Source organism: Vigna unguiculata, chromosome 10, assembly GCF_037176805.1.
Source record: "Vigna unguiculata cultivar grain cowpea cultivar isolate G323 ecotype 2 chromosome 10, ASM3717680v1, whole genome shotgun sequence".
NCBI classification, from domain to species: domain Eukaryota; kingdom Viridiplantae; phylum Streptophyta; class Magnoliopsida; order Fabales; family Fabaceae; genus Vigna; species Vigna unguiculata.
The window spans coordinates 50,464,796-50,478,875 of record NC_140801.1 but is presented as its reverse complement, the minus strand read 5'-3'; the positions used below and the strand labels follow the sequence as shown (position 1 = coordinate 50,478,875).

The following is a 14,080-nucleotide window of genomic DNA, read 5'->3' as shown; positions in this document are numbered from 1 at the left end:
ATGTATGAGTCTTTATTAAAGTAAAATGCAGGCATATGGTGTAATACGGCCCCGTATAATATATATATATAACATGAAATTGATGTCAAAATTATTAAATAGAAATACATGTAGATATAAACACATATGTATATTATATTAAAATGATATGTGTATCCAGGGACGTCGTTGTTAGAGTAAAATGTAGACATATTGTGTAATTGTCCCGTATAAAATAATACAACATGAAATTGATGTTAAATTTTTTAAATAAAACCACATGTAGATATAAATACATGTATACTACATTAAAATAAAATGTGTATCGACGCATATGGTTAAAGTAAAATGTAAGCATATTGTATAATATGGTCCCGTATAAAATAAATACAACATGAAATTGATATTAAAAATTTTAAATAGAAACACATGTAGATATAACCACATGTATATTAGATTAGAATGAAATACGTATGTACATGTCGTGGTTTTTGATTTTTTTGTAATTTTTAAAATAGATTTTTTTGTTATTATATATATATATATATAAATAAAATATTAATTTAATTGTTTATTTTTATTAATTTAATTATGTACGACAATTAATTTATTGTTTTATTATAAGATTATTTGATAATTATAATAAATTTATTTTAGTTGTAATAACAGTATTAAATAATAGTTGGTGCATATTATACTGCATTTTTTAATTAATAAAAATTTTAATTTTAATATTATATTTTACTATTATATAATTAATGTAATTTTTGTTATATTAATAATAATAGATTATACTAATATTATTATTAATAATAATTAGATTAAAAAATAATAGTTAGATATGGATTTGTTTGTTTTAAATTATGAAATTGATACTAATTGATAAATAATGTATAGTAAAATAATATTGTTACATGATTAAAATTTGTAATTATAAGTTTAAGTTATATATCATATTAAAATGAAAAGTATAAGTACTTGTGGTCGTGGTTTAAGTAAAATGTAAGTATATTGTGTAATATGGTCTCTACAAAATAAATACAACATGAAATTGATGTTAATTTTTTAAATTTTTTATATAAATAAACATGTAGATATATTTACATATATGTTATATTTAAATGAGATGTGTATGCACAGTAAAATGTAGACATTTTGTATAATATGGTCCCGTATAAATTAAATACAACATGAGATTGATGTTAAAATTTTTAAATAGAGACACATGTAAATATAAATACTTGTATGTTATATTAAAATGAGATGCAAATGGTCGTTATTAAAGTAAACCGAATGCATATGGTGTAATAAGATCCCGTACAAATATATACAACATGAAATTGATATTATATTATATTAAAATAAAATGCGTATCCACATGTCATTATTAAAGTAAGATGCAGGTATATTGTGTAATATGGTTTCGTATAAAATAAATACAACATGAAATTTATATTAAAATTTTTAAATAGAAAAACATGTAGATATAAACACATGTATATTATATTAAAATGAAATGTATATGCACGAATTATTGCTAAAGTAAAATATAGATATATTATGTATTATGGTACCGTATAAAATGAATACAACATTAAATAGACGTTAACATTTTTAAATAAAAACACATTATATTACATTAAAATAAAAATCCTAGACATACTATGTAATATAGTTCTGTATAAAATAAATACAATATGAAATTGATGTTAAAAATTTTAAATAGAAACACTTGTAGATATATAATAATAATAATAATAATAATAATAATAATAATAATATAAATAATTAATAATTAATAATTAATAATTATAATGATAACATTAATAATACGTGCGGATGGTTGCTGTTTTTTTTTATTTTTTTTATATTTCAAAAATAAATAATATTGTTATTATATTTAAATTGGCAATTTTTTGGAATAATTATATTTAAATGGTTTAATTATTTAGTGTATGAGATTAATAGCTATCAAGCTAAATCAAAATTTTGAACCATAAGTCGTCTAGATTAGGTAACTAAATATGACTACAAACAATTTGAATATAAAGTAATTGAAATAAAGCAAATCAAATTCCACAAAATATAGGACTTACCAACAACAACATTAACACACGTCCACATAAATATTAGCATAGGAGAAAAAATGAAAGAGAACCGCACACTCAATTTTATTCGTAGCTGACATTGATTTTCATCACAACGTGTTCCAAACATTGATTTTAAAATTAATAATATAATTGTTAACTGTAAATGTATAAATTTAAAAGATTTAAAAAATTAAAGGATAAAAAATAATTTATTGAGTTAGAAAAAAGTAAAAATAATTAATGGAATTAACTGTTCAATTAATGATTTTTTTGAAATAAATCATATAATTATTGATTGTATAAATCAAATTCCAATCTGTATATCTATGAGCACAAATCATTACTAAATTGAATTTTTTTTTATTTAGATTTGAATTTTTATCAATAAAGATATTTTCAAAAAACTTTCAAGACGGAAGTTATGATATAGATGCTAGATTCATGCCTGTTCGAAATGTAAATTATAGTATTCATTCTTATGTCAATGGGAATGAAAAACAAGAAATACTTTTTCTGGAGATATGGACAAACGGAAGTTTAACTCCTAAGGAAGCCCTTTATGAAGCCTCCCAAAATTTGATTGATTTATTTCTTCCCTTTGTACACGCAGAAGAAGATAACTTTCATTTAGAAAAAAATCAAGACAAAGTGACTTTGCCCCTTTTTACTTTTCATGATTTATAAGTCTCCTCATAAGAATAATATTTAAAAGAACATTATTTTATATATTTATCTATATCATTTTAAGAATAACCATTTTATTTTTTGAGATATAGATAGTAAAATTACACTAACATAAATATAATTTAATAATATAAACGTAAATTTAAATTTAGTAACTAAATGTATCAATTTAAAATGATGATTATAATATGAACTTATGATGGTGTATCTTTTAGATTATAAATATATTAATATTATAAGTTATTTAGGTATTTCGTTAAGCAGATGGATTGTTTATTTTATAATTACTTGTTAAGTTGGCAAAAAATTAATCAAATGCTTGTACATAATTGGTGTTATAAATTAACAAATATATGAAAGAAATACTAATTTTGGTTCTAAAATAATTGAAATGGAAGAATGGTTTATGAATCTTAATTGACATAAACTAATCATGTGTTCTGCTACTAATATTGTAATCATTATTACAATAAAATAAGATCTCATAGGATCTTAACAAATCTTGCCATTAATTATCATTTAAAACTTTTAGCATAAGTTATATCCTGCAAACATTGAAAAAGTCAATTATCAGCACCACAATATTCACATACAACGTTTTTAATGTTATAAAATTTCTAACAAAAAAATAGAACATTCATTTTAATGCTAAAGATACGTATTTTCTTAGTACAATTTAGGATTCAGTGTTAAAATGATATATATATATATATATATATATATATATATATATATATATAGATATAATTATAGCTAATACATTACAATTCAAAGAAGAGTAATTAAAATATCTCAAGAGATACAGTGAACCAAAGTTAATTGCAAAACAACAAAACAGAATCAGTGATAAGACTCTAGACTTTGTCTTGCAGCTTCTCAACATAGGTGATATCATCTATAATAATTGTTCCTCTATTCATCTAAAAAAAAATTTAGAATCTTTAATGAGATTATATCCCAACAATTTGGAAACCAAACAATGAAATTGAATATCGAATGAACTCTTAAACAAAGATGCAAGAGTCAAGAAAATAAGGACTTAGATAATTGCATTTGTGATGACAGGGAATCATACCTCTATAGTTTACTCTAACAGTCATGTTGGTATGCTCCCTACAATGGTAGAAAACAGAACAGTTACGTAAATATTTAGATTAAATACCATAAACACGAAATCAACCAATGATTTAAGTTAGAAAAGCTTAGAAGTAAATAATATTTATCTAAATCCAGGTCAAGAAAATTCATCTGATTAAACTTTATACACTATCAACAAAGTTCATGCAGAACTTCACAAACATCTATATGTCTAACCTGTTTAGTTAGAACTACATTATGAATTTGGTCCTTTGTATCATACGCTAGTACCAATGTATCGTTATCTTTGTTAACAGGCAGCCTAACATTGTGTTATTACATTAACAACAATAACAACAATTTTGTCTCAAAGATCACAAAATATTTTTCACTTCTATTATCAACATTAACATAAAAGTCATAGTTAACCTTCTATCACCGGTGGACATTACAATTGCCATTGTTAATGAAGGATACTATTACTTTCATCTTTATACCCATTACAGATTCTTGAGTTGCCTATCCTATCATTATTGTATAGATTTAACTTTGATAAGCAAAAATAATAGTCAATAGAATTTAAAATTATAAGATAGAAATATGAAGAAGATAAATTGAAAATAATTGTCATAAAAAAATAATGTTGAAAATGCAAGGCATACCACCACAACAATTCATGCTCGTCAGAGACATTTTTTAGAGCACCTGATTTTGAATCTTCAACTCAAGTGACTTGTTGCCTTTTACTGTTAACTAAAGAAACACACTCCTCCTGCAATTGAGTTAAAAACGGAGCATGCAAGATCAACACCATCCATGCTAATAGCTTGAATCAATTAGTTTTTGATTCAACATCAAAACCAAAGCTCTCATATTATGTAATTTAGAAGAAAGTAATATTTGTTATGCCTGATTGGTCAGAAATATGTGTTTTAATAGGCAAAGATGGCTAGAATAAATACTAATGATCCTAATTACAAAATATAAATAAGGAAAAGATGCAAATCTACTAAAACATATTTATGGTTGTTGAGTAGTTTATTTTTTTCCCTTGAAGATGGATAGAAATTCTCAACACATAAAATTCAGATATAGGGTACCCATACTAATTTTCCACATAATACTAATGTGTTCCTTTCTGTAGTCCCCTCGGAAGGTCATCTTAATGTATTTAGATTCTTCTCCAAGCTTCACATATGCCCCAATACTTGTAGTACACCCAAGCAAATGCAATAACCAAAATTATAACGAACCCGTTAAAACCAAAAGATAAAGTTTAAACAACACACCCCAATTGAATTAAATAAAATCATGTCAAAATAAAATATAAAAAAGGAGTAAGAAGTACAATAAACAAAACATGGCAAAAAAAAAGTCAAAATTTCCTAATTTTTTAATTTCAAACAAATATTGTCTTTCTTCTACAAATTTACCTCATCTGGACAATTCCAACATTAACCACCTTTTGGATCTTGTTCATCATCATAGGATTTTTCGTATGTTCCTGTGCAGCCTTGGGATTTTCCTTGAAATCAACCAACACCTGCATAGACATTACAAATCTAATTCTGTTAAGCATGTTTGATTCTTCAATCTACAATCATAGACATCAAAGAAGCAACTAAACACACAACACCGAGATTAAAAACGAAAAATAGTAAATATGTCTTCTAAAATCAAAAGGTTTAACCTTTTCTTCAACCCACAACGATAGGTTTACGAAACAGGAAAAAAAAGTAGAAGAAGACCATGAAGAAGAAGAAAGAAAACTCAAGCTATTGACTTTCAACAATTACTAAAATGTACTAATCCACGATACACCATCTTCAACACAAAAATCCTCAAAAAAAATTAAAGCTTTCGTGAAGAAAAAGTAAGAGCAAATCTGAAAATGCCTTTCAAAAAGTAAGAAAAAAAAAGCCAAGGAAAACTAACCTTGAGGCCAAAAGGTTTTGTTTTGGTTCTATAAAATTGCCTTCTGCCATTGTACTCATCCATTCTGAAAATTTCAAACAAATAATGAGCCTAATTGCAAACAATAACATGTGAAGGAGGACATAAAAGATGAAATTACAATAACTTGATTTTGTTATGATACAGCAACAAACTTCGATCCATTTAGCCATTTGGGTCTGAAATCCTCTAGTCTACAAAAGCAAGAAACGATTTCAGCAACAAATCAAAGCTTTTTACAAAAACATTTAGCAAACCCCTAAGTATCGAACAAAAACATAAAAATATACCCAACTAACCCGATTGGAAATGAATAAAAAAAATCCAACCAATATATCCTTAAATGCTTTCCGCAGACCCAAAAAAAGTTGACTCAAAATCTAAGAACGACGGCAAGGATGTTTAGATATATTTCACCAAATAAAAAGCAAAAGAATACCATTTGATGAAGGAGATTTGCAGAGACGAAATAGAAACAAAGTTCGGTTAAAACAAAAGTAAATAGAAATTAACAATATCTAACATTTGATCCATTGTTAATATGAAGAAGGATAAGTTTTGAGAAGAAGTAAAAATACCTTTTATGAAGACCGAGAAGGAGAACTCGAAAACAAAAGTTGAGTTATTATAACCTACCTTCATCTGGATATGGCGACACAAACAGGAGACACAAAAGAAAAAGGAGACAACCTTGAGGTCAGAGGGTTTTTTTCTAGATCTGTCAACTTTTGTAGAAGAAGATTGAAAATAGTTTTTTTTCTTGGAGAAGAAGAAGAAGAATAGTAACTGCAGCCAACACGTCAATCAACATTCAATCAATATCAATATTTTAATAAAATATTAAATGTGGAATCATTCAAAAAAATTGTTAGCCATTTAGGAGGGAAGAAGCGGGAAAGCTTAAACATCGAAAAGACGAAAAAACCCTCCATTTGGAACACGTGTCAACGAATTGGAATGACCAGTTTAGTAATTTCACTATCCTAATATTTTCTTAGATATATAGTAGATTAAAAGAATCTAATACCTCGTAACTAAGATGACATATAATATTTAATAATAACTTTTACTTTTGGAAAATTCAAAAGTTGAATAAACTGATATATTCTTAGAAAAGTTTCAGGATTAGCTTAATAACCAAAACTAAATTTGTCCACGCATACATTAAAATTTTAGTTTTTTTTTTTCCTTTCTAGAATATTACATGGATACAATTGGTTTACTTATTAAGGTAATGGATGAAATTGTGAAAGTTAAAGGAAAAACATTTCAGTCAAGGAAAAAAACCTCTAGACGGCAGCGTTTTGGAGCTGAGGAACGTGGACAAAAACCCTTGTGACATTGGTGAAGCAGAGAAAGGGAACAGAGCTCGCAAGAATTTGTTGCTACTTCTGAAGTCTGTTCTGCGTAGGTCAGTGAATCTGCATTCGCGCGATTTGATTATTTTTTGATTTAAGGGGTGCATCTATGGAATTGAACTCTTTGTTGAACTCGGTTAATATTTGTGAAGAATATCATAGTGCTATTGTGAAAATCAGTTTCTGAATGCCGATTTTTCCTAATTCTTTGCTGCATGTTTTATGGACTTGTTCAATTGTGTAGTCAATTTTGGAATTTTAACTATGCGGTGTGTGTGCGCGTGCGTTGGGTTTAAACATTGATCCACTGTAGTGCAGTTCATTCTACTACACATATTTGTTCTTGCTATTTATTTTTCTAACTCCCAGGTTTGTAAAATTGCAGCTAATTTCGTTCATTTCCTTGTCATACACCTGCACTCCCTGCAGATTGCTATTTCTCCGTGTGTAGTTTTTGTTTCAGTAATTGGCAAATCGAGAGGCACGATTCGTGTTTCATTGCTCCACTCAGTCACATCATATTTCTCAGAAGTCATTTTGTCCTCCCCTTTTTAGGTTCATATGGCTTTGCGAGGGGTTTGGCAACTTCACAAGCTGATTGTTAGTTACTGCGACTGGGGAGGAAGTAGCAGAGGTATAAGGTACGAACGAGTACAATTTTTTCATATCTTCAATTCTATCGTGTCTTATGCTCATATTCATATTTATGTTCTTGGCAACAGTGAATTACTGGATTTCTGCCTATATTTGTAATGTTGCATTTAACCTCTTAGATAATGTTTGTGTGTTTTGAAGGGATGGAGTCGAATGGTTCACGAATGATATGTGATTTTTTGTTACTAGATGAATATTTGAAATTCCTTTCAGGACTTGACAACTGAAATTTGTTACTGGCTTGCATAACTTGCATCTAAATATATGATAATATTAACGATTTTCAAATCAGGCTTGTGCTCTTTGAAATAGATGTCGTAACTTTATCTTCGTTCTTATGTTTACTTGCCAGTAAAATTTAAGTGTTTGCATTCCTTTATTCTGCTTGTTTGAGTATAAAACCCTACATGATAACTGAATAACTGAACTTTATATTTGGCATCAACATTCGGTGTTGCAAGGGAGAATTTTATGAATTACAATTAACAGCTCGTTTTCGCTTGTTTGCCATATTGGCTGTGATTCTGACTTCATGCCAATAACAGCCTTTTAACAATGAAATTAGAAAAAAGTTAAACATCTATTCTACTTCTTGATAACCATACTTCTCCCTCTTATCTTCTTTGCACTATTACTGAAAATTTATTGGATAGAACGACTATAATTTTCACGTTTGTTTACTACTTTGAATAGTGGACTCTCAATACAGTTTTAAATATTTGAATAGGGCATTTATGGAGTCTCAGTTGCCAGTGTTTAAGGAGAAGAATCCTCAATTAGAGGTGGTCACTGAGCTCATCCGTGGCCAGCATCCTCATCTGAAGGGTTTTTACAGTAAGTTTGTTGTGCTCACCTGTAACTGTGTAACTAATTTCCTTTCCTTAGTTTCATTGACAACTCTCCGTGCAATGTTGTATGGGATATTGAATATTGGGGCTGTATGAAGGCAATAAGAAAATTATGCTCAAATTTGTAAAGATGAGATTGTTACACTGGATGAGTTGTATGCAATACAAGATGGGATAAAATATGTAGTAGAGAACAAATTTGGAGCAGCACCTATTATGGAAAAGATGTTATAGTCTTGCCTTATGTAGTTTGGCATATGGGAAATAATGAAATTGGATTAGATGGAAGGTAGTTCAATATTTAGAGATAGAGGAAATCCAACAAAAGACTATAGGAGCAACATTTAGAAGAGTTTAGATTAAATGGTTTATCATTTGGTATGATTTAGTCGGATCTAATGGTGCTGTTGATACTTGTAGCCTACTCCACCTGGTTGGAAAATGCTTTTGTTGTGATTGATGATTGTTTAATGAAATGCAGAGAACAAAAACCAGCGAGTGATATGTGTGAAGAATATGGATCCAGAAGACATATTTTTGCATGCATCTAGACTAAGGAACGCATTGGGCAGAAAGGTAGTGAAATTGAGGACAAGACATGTAACCAAACACCCTAGTGTGCAAGGTACGTGGACAACTGCCGTGAAATATTAAGGTCCAGGTATATGAGAAAGTTACCCTTGGTGTATTTGACAAGATTTTCCTTCTCTTCCGGTGATTTAATCAGTTTGTGAACTGGTGAGAGTAAGTTCTTATCTTATCTGGCGCCATTTCTAGTCAATAGTTCATATACCTTTTTTGTGGTTATGTTGTTTGCTTCACCGTGCTGAGACTAACGAGATAGAAAGTGTTTTTCTGTTCCCTATAAAGCTCTGCTATGTTTTAGTAGAGGGAATGTTGCAATCGGCTATTAGGCCAAATGAAGAAATGTTTACATTTTAAAAGGACCACTTTTGGATTCAAGATTTTCACGTTAGCAGCAGTGAGGAACTATAAAAATAAGTGGTAAATAAATAAATCTTCTAGTAGCTTATTCTTGTCTTTTAAGAGCGTTTGTATCAAGTGCTTGGAAATTTTATTTGAATCATCTTAATTTTGTAAAATGAATTTTAGTTGAAGTTGAAAGAATACAGTCTTTAATTGAAAAGTGATTCTACCAAGTGAATAACTTATTTCCCCAAGTCCCAACCAAAACGAAACTTACTTTTGGACCTAGCAATCGTATATGCAGAACACGTGTGTTTGAAGTGAAATAATTTATATTTAGATACTTTTTTTTTTGTTGGAAAAATGATTTAAGTTATAATGTTATTTGGCGTCAAATTCTCGAAATTAGTGCAAGAACAAATGAAAACTTGTTTGTCCAAGTGTTTCTAATTTCCCTTTAAAATCTTGTATGAAGATAGATGAAGTAAACCGAACAAATGTCTCCGGGTTTCATTTCTCTAAACAAGAATGAAACTTAATAGAAAAAGAAGGTCCATTCTATTGTTTACTACTATTTTTTTCTTCATTCAAATTTAGATGCATAAGATCAAACAAAGTTTTACATTATAAATTGATTGTTTTTTTTTATAAATTTTTACATAATTAAATTAATGATAATGTAAAAACTTAAGTTATAACTCTTGTCGTTCTTGTGATTTTCTTAAAACAACATAATAATATTTTTGTTTCAACAATGACATAAAATTTGTTCCATCATCGGTGCATAGATGGTAGCCAATTTGCAAGTGTTCTTGTTATTAATTTTTGTTTTCTACTCGTCAATACTTTACTCCTGTTACAAAAACGAAGAATAAGTTTTCTTCAACTAAATTTTGGGTTGCTTTTCTTTATAGTCCTTCATTTAACATAAATTATTTAATTCAAAATTAGTTCTATAAATTCAGCTTCACGCAAAATTAACTTTACAAATTCTAATTAAATTACACTAAATTTTCTTTTAGAAAAATTGAATCGTATAAATTCGCAAACAACCACATCTCTCCTAAATGCGTGTTTGAATATTCATCAGAGTGGTGTTTTCATTTTGATATCAAAGAGAACCAAGCTTGTTTCACAAATGAAAAGTACATTCAGAAAATGTCATTCCATGTTTTATCCTTAGGTATAACTGATTCTCTAAAGAGTTGACTTTTATTATACTTTTACAATAACCACACACACACACACATATATATATATATATATATATTCTATTCAATCATGCTGCATCCAACAATTATTTGTGTTTTATCCTGCAAAGGACTAAATTTATCTAACTATATATTAAAGATGGAACAACTGCTTCAGATTGTAAGACTCAATCACATCTTGGTTACCATTCCACATTAGCTGAGCGAAATGTTGAGCAGCTCTCTCCGATGGATGGGGAGAATCAAAGAACACATACTCATCAACATTGTTGCATAATTCATATTCTTGAATACCCCTTTTCCCTCCACAGCTATAATCTCCTCTGTAAGGTCCACCTCCACAACAAGCCACACTCCCCTCTTTGAAACCTTACCAGCAGCAGAAAACAATACAAAACAATGTCACACACACTGCAATAAATATGAAGTTTGCTTCTTTTTCTAAAATTCAGGGCATGTATGTATGTACCATATTTTGAAGGGTACTTGATCAATTCCAGAAGCACATCATAGAAGTTAAAAACTGAGTATTTGAATCCCTTTAGTTGTCTTTCTAGCTTTCGAAGTGATTTGGGAAGAGCATCATTGTGTAGTCTTGCAAGAGCAGAGCCTTGTGCTTTGAGACATGCTTCTATGGATGTTCCACTCGCGAGTGTCCTTAGAAACGGAGAACAAGTCAGTGGAGCAACATTTAAAAACCCAAATTTTCTTCCACCTTCATTGTAAATCTCCTGCACAAAAAATCATTTCTTAGAATTACAAACAGATACGGGAACGAAGAACAATCGAGAGAGAGAAATTTTAGTGCAATGATTCGCCCAAAGGTTAGATTCTACTTTGATCACTGTTGTAATGTTGTGAGTGACGAAATCTACAAAATTTTGTGGAGGGTATGGAAGGACGACAGTGGCATTAATGGGGTTTGTATAGAAAGGGGATGCATAGTCATTGCCTCCAACGGAAAAAATATAAACAGCTGTGGAAAACAATTTCTTGGCTCTGTCTTCTCCATGTTTCTGCCTCAATTGCTTGCTAACTCTTTTGAAGTACAATCCTTGAGTTTTCAGGTCAATCACCTATAACATCCAAGTAATAGCAATGTATTTAGATAGAGAAGATGAGATGAAGATGTTCTATAAAAACATCTTGCAATGCTTGATTCTTTAATGAATAATTTAGAAAAAAGTTAGATATGTTTCTAGTTTTTAAACTTTCGACACAAAACTGAAATTGTCCCTTTAAAACTTTGATACGTTTTGGACTTCAAACTTTAAAAATAAACCAATATAGTTCTTTAACTCAACTGTATCAAATTTTGGGTTAAATATATTTTTGGTCATTTACCTTTCAGTGAATTTTAAAATTAGTTTATTTCGAAACTTTAGACCAATTTAGTCTTTCATTTCTCGAAAAACATGGATTTAGTCATTTTAATAAAATTTTGTTAAGTTTATTTGACATTTCAAGCGCGTTTCATAATAATATTATAATATTTGAATTAACATTAAAACAAAAATATGTCAAATAGTATAAACAACTCAAATACAATTCTGAAATTTGATTAAAATGACTAAATTCACGTATTTCGAAAGATGAATGACTAAATTGGTCCAAAGTTTCAAAATGGACTAATTTCAAAATTCACTAAAAGTTAAAGGACCAAGAACATACTTAACCCTTAAATTTTCCTAATACAATAAACACGTTTTAAGATGACGTTTGAGTTGTTTGCATTATTTTGATACGTTCCAATTCAAATCTCATCAAGAAACTCATTCAACAAGCCCAAAAAATTTTACGTCATTAGATTAAACGAACTATACTCATTTGTTTTTTAAGTTTTATGATCAAAATATATCAAAGTTTTCCAGAGGTAAACTCTAATTTCGCATGTAAGTTTAAGGACCGAAAACAGACTTAATCCTGTCGAATATTGCGAAAAGGAAGTGTACCAATCCTTGATTAGTTTCAGGCAAAGCTCCGGCTCCAGAAGATGCAAAGTTCACCCCATAACTGTATTGACGAAGGTTTCCAGGATTAAAGTATACCGGAGGACTAAATGGCAAGTCTGCATATTCAGCTGAAAAACATTGGCATAGACTCACCAAATTAAGATATAAAAAAAAGTTAACCTAATAAGAGCTTCACTTTGTCTCATAAAATCAAATAAAAGAACATTGTAAGAAAAGATACCAATAAAATCTGAAATTACACGTCCATCAGAAATTCTTCCACTGGGATACTTGAAGAAAGTTTTTCCATAAGGGTGGTAGTTGCCTTGGAAAAATGTGGTGGTTTTAATGTAGTTATTGTTTCCAGAATCAAATAGAGAATCTCCAAATACAAATAGGGGTTTCTGGTTTTCTGACAGACATGTGTTGTTTTGAGAATGAGAGTGATGAATGTTGAAAATAAAGGATAACAGGAAGAGAACCAACATGAGAAAGAACCTTGAACTGGCCATGTAATAGATTCACTATTCCAACTACTTACATAAAATAGTTCATATGAAAAATATTTATATTGTGAAGAGAATCCATTAATCATTTACTTCTTTTAACTCTCATTTCACACCACAAAAAAGGAAAAACAAAGAGGTAATAAATTGTTTGTGTACATAGTATGATTATCCCAAGTCACACCACAACACGTGCAAACATCAAATATTGAAAATAATTTTTTATACTAAGAAAAAATATATAAAAAGATACATATTATTAATTAGTTTCCATTTCCAAAACTTCAAACAATAAAATTATTTCAAAATTTAGAAATTTAGAATAAAGTATTAAATATTTCAAAATTTTAGTATACAATAAAATAAAAAATTACCTTTCTTAACTCACTTCATTAAGTTTTATGACAGAAACATTAAAAAAAAGAAAAGAAAACAAATAGTAGTTAAAATAAATAATAATTTATTAAAGTGAGCACTGAAATATAGTGGTGGTTTCAAGTACAAAAGTTTTGGACCAGTGAAAAGTCAACTAAATCATATTTATTGCAGCATTAACTTAAAATAGATATAAACAATAATAATATATATAATTACTAGAGAATATACCGACGGTGATTGTTTGTTCGATTTTTTTAATTTTTATAAAAATTTTAGTTAAGATAAATAAGAAATATATAATTAATTATTAAAACAGATTTTAAATATAAAATTTGAAAAATAAAATATGTATAAAAAAGAAGTTTTGAATATATCATAAAAAATAAAAGAGGTTTTTAAAAAATAGTTAAAAATAAATTATTTATAAAATAAATTAATTTTAAAATTAATAATTAAGAGTTAA

General features: G+C 28.4%; 3 protein-coding genes across 10 annotated transcripts; 1 reads left to right on the top strand and 2 right to left on the bottom strand.

Moving 5' to 3' along the window:
- Positions 1-3,107: 3,107 nt before the first annotated feature.
- On the bottom strand, positions 3,108-6,577 carry LOC114167076 (hsp70-Hsp90 organizing protein 3-like). 5 transcript variants are annotated; one of them, XM_085667232.1, is made up of 7 exons: positions 6,420-6,577; positions 5,905-5,977; positions 5,766-5,829; positions 5,264-5,373; positions 4,493-4,602; positions 3,829-3,866; positions 3,108-3,298 (listed from the first exon to the last, which is right to left on the bottom strand). In XM_085667232.1, the coding sequence occupies exons 2-5, from the start codon at positions 5,946-5,948 to the stop codon at positions 4,584-4,586; spliced, it is 237 nt and encodes a 78-aa protein (XP_085523358.1). In that variant the 5' UTR covers positions 5,949-5,977; positions 6,420-6,577; the 3' UTR covers positions 3,108-3,298; positions 3,829-3,866; positions 4,493-4,583. The 5 variants fall into 5 exon arrangements, with proteins under 5 accessions (XP_085523358.1, XP_085523360.1, XP_085523362.1 ...); XM_085667234.1 differs by having other exon boundaries at positions 4,536-4,602; XM_085667236.1 differs by having other exon boundaries at positions 5,911-5,977.
- A 453-nt stretch (positions 6,578-7,030) lies between these two features.
- Positions 7,031-9,591, top strand: LOC114167073 (large ribosomal subunit protein mL43-like). Of its 3 annotated transcripts, none has more exons than XM_028052002.2 (4): positions 7,031-7,194; positions 7,571-7,782; positions 8,523-8,629; positions 9,125-9,591. In XM_028052002.2, the coding sequence occupies exons 2-4, from the start codon at positions 7,703-7,705 to the stop codon at positions 9,295-9,297; spliced, it is 360 nt and encodes a 119-aa protein (XP_027907803.1). In that variant the 5' UTR covers positions 7,031-7,194; positions 7,571-7,702; the 3' UTR covers positions 9,298-9,591. The 3 variants fall into 3 exon arrangements, with proteins under 3 accessions (XP_027907803.1, XP_027907804.1, XP_085523704.1); XM_028052003.2 differs by having other exon boundaries at positions 7,035-7,194; positions 7,697-7,782; XM_085667578.1 differs by having other exon boundaries at positions 7,047-7,194; positions 7,527-7,782.
- Positions 9,592-9,990: 399 nt separating this feature from the next.
- On the bottom strand, positions 9,991-13,253 carry LOC114167565 (GDSL esterase/lipase 2-like). Of its 2 annotated transcripts, XM_028052666.2 has the most exons (5): positions 12,975-13,253; positions 12,734-12,861; positions 11,618-11,857; positions 11,251-11,512; positions 9,994-11,150 (listed from the first exon to the last, which is right to left on the bottom strand). In XM_028052666.2, exons 1-5 carry the CDS (start codon positions 13,243-13,245, stop codon positions 10,915-10,917), a joined length of 1,137 nt encoding a protein of 378 aa, XP_027908467.1. In that variant the 5' UTR covers positions 13,246-13,253; the 3' UTR covers positions 9,994-10,914. The 2 variants fall into 2 exon arrangements, with proteins under 2 accessions (XP_085523703.1, XP_027908467.1); XM_085667577.1 differs by lacking the exon at positions 11,618-11,857 and having other exon boundaries at positions 9,991-11,150.
- Between the last annotated feature and the right edge of the window lie 827 nt (positions 13,254-14,080).

Coding starts and splice junctions, on each gene's coding strand:
- LOC114167073 (XM_028052002.2), top strand. CDS start 7,703: ATGGCTTTGCGAGGGGTTTGGCAACTTCACAAGCTGATTGTTAGTTAC. Junction 7,783..8,522: donor GGAAGTAGCAGAGGTATAAG/GTACGAACGAGT, acceptor ATATTTGAATAG/GGCATTTATGGAGTCTCAGT. Junction 8,630..9,124: donor TCATCTGAAGGGTTTTTACA/GTAAGTTTGTTG, acceptor AATGAAATGCAG/AGAACAAAAACCAGCGAGTG.
- LOC114167565 (XM_028052666.2), bottom strand. CDS start 13,245: ATGGCCAGTTCAAGGTTCTTTCTCATGTTGGTTCTCTTCCTGTTATCC. Junction 12,862..12,974: donor TGTAATTTCAGATTTTATTG/GTATCTTTTCTT, acceptor AATGTTTTTCAG/CTGAATATGCAGACTTGCCA. Junction 11,513..11,617: donor ACATTACAACAGTGATCAAA/GTAGAATCTAAC, acceptor TTTTTTGTGCAG/GAGATTTACAATGAAGGTGG.
- LOC114167076 (XM_085667232.1), bottom strand. CDS start 5,948: ATGGATCGAAGTTTGTTGCTGTATCATAACAAAATCAAGTTATT. Junction 5,830..5,904: donor CATAACAAAATCAAGTTATT/GTAATTTCATCT, acceptor TGAAATTTTCAG/AATGGATGAGTACAATGGCA. Junction 5,374..5,765: donor CAAAACCTTTTGGCCTCAAG/GTTAGTTTTCCT, acceptor ATGTCTATGCAG/GTGTTGGTTGATTTCAAGGA.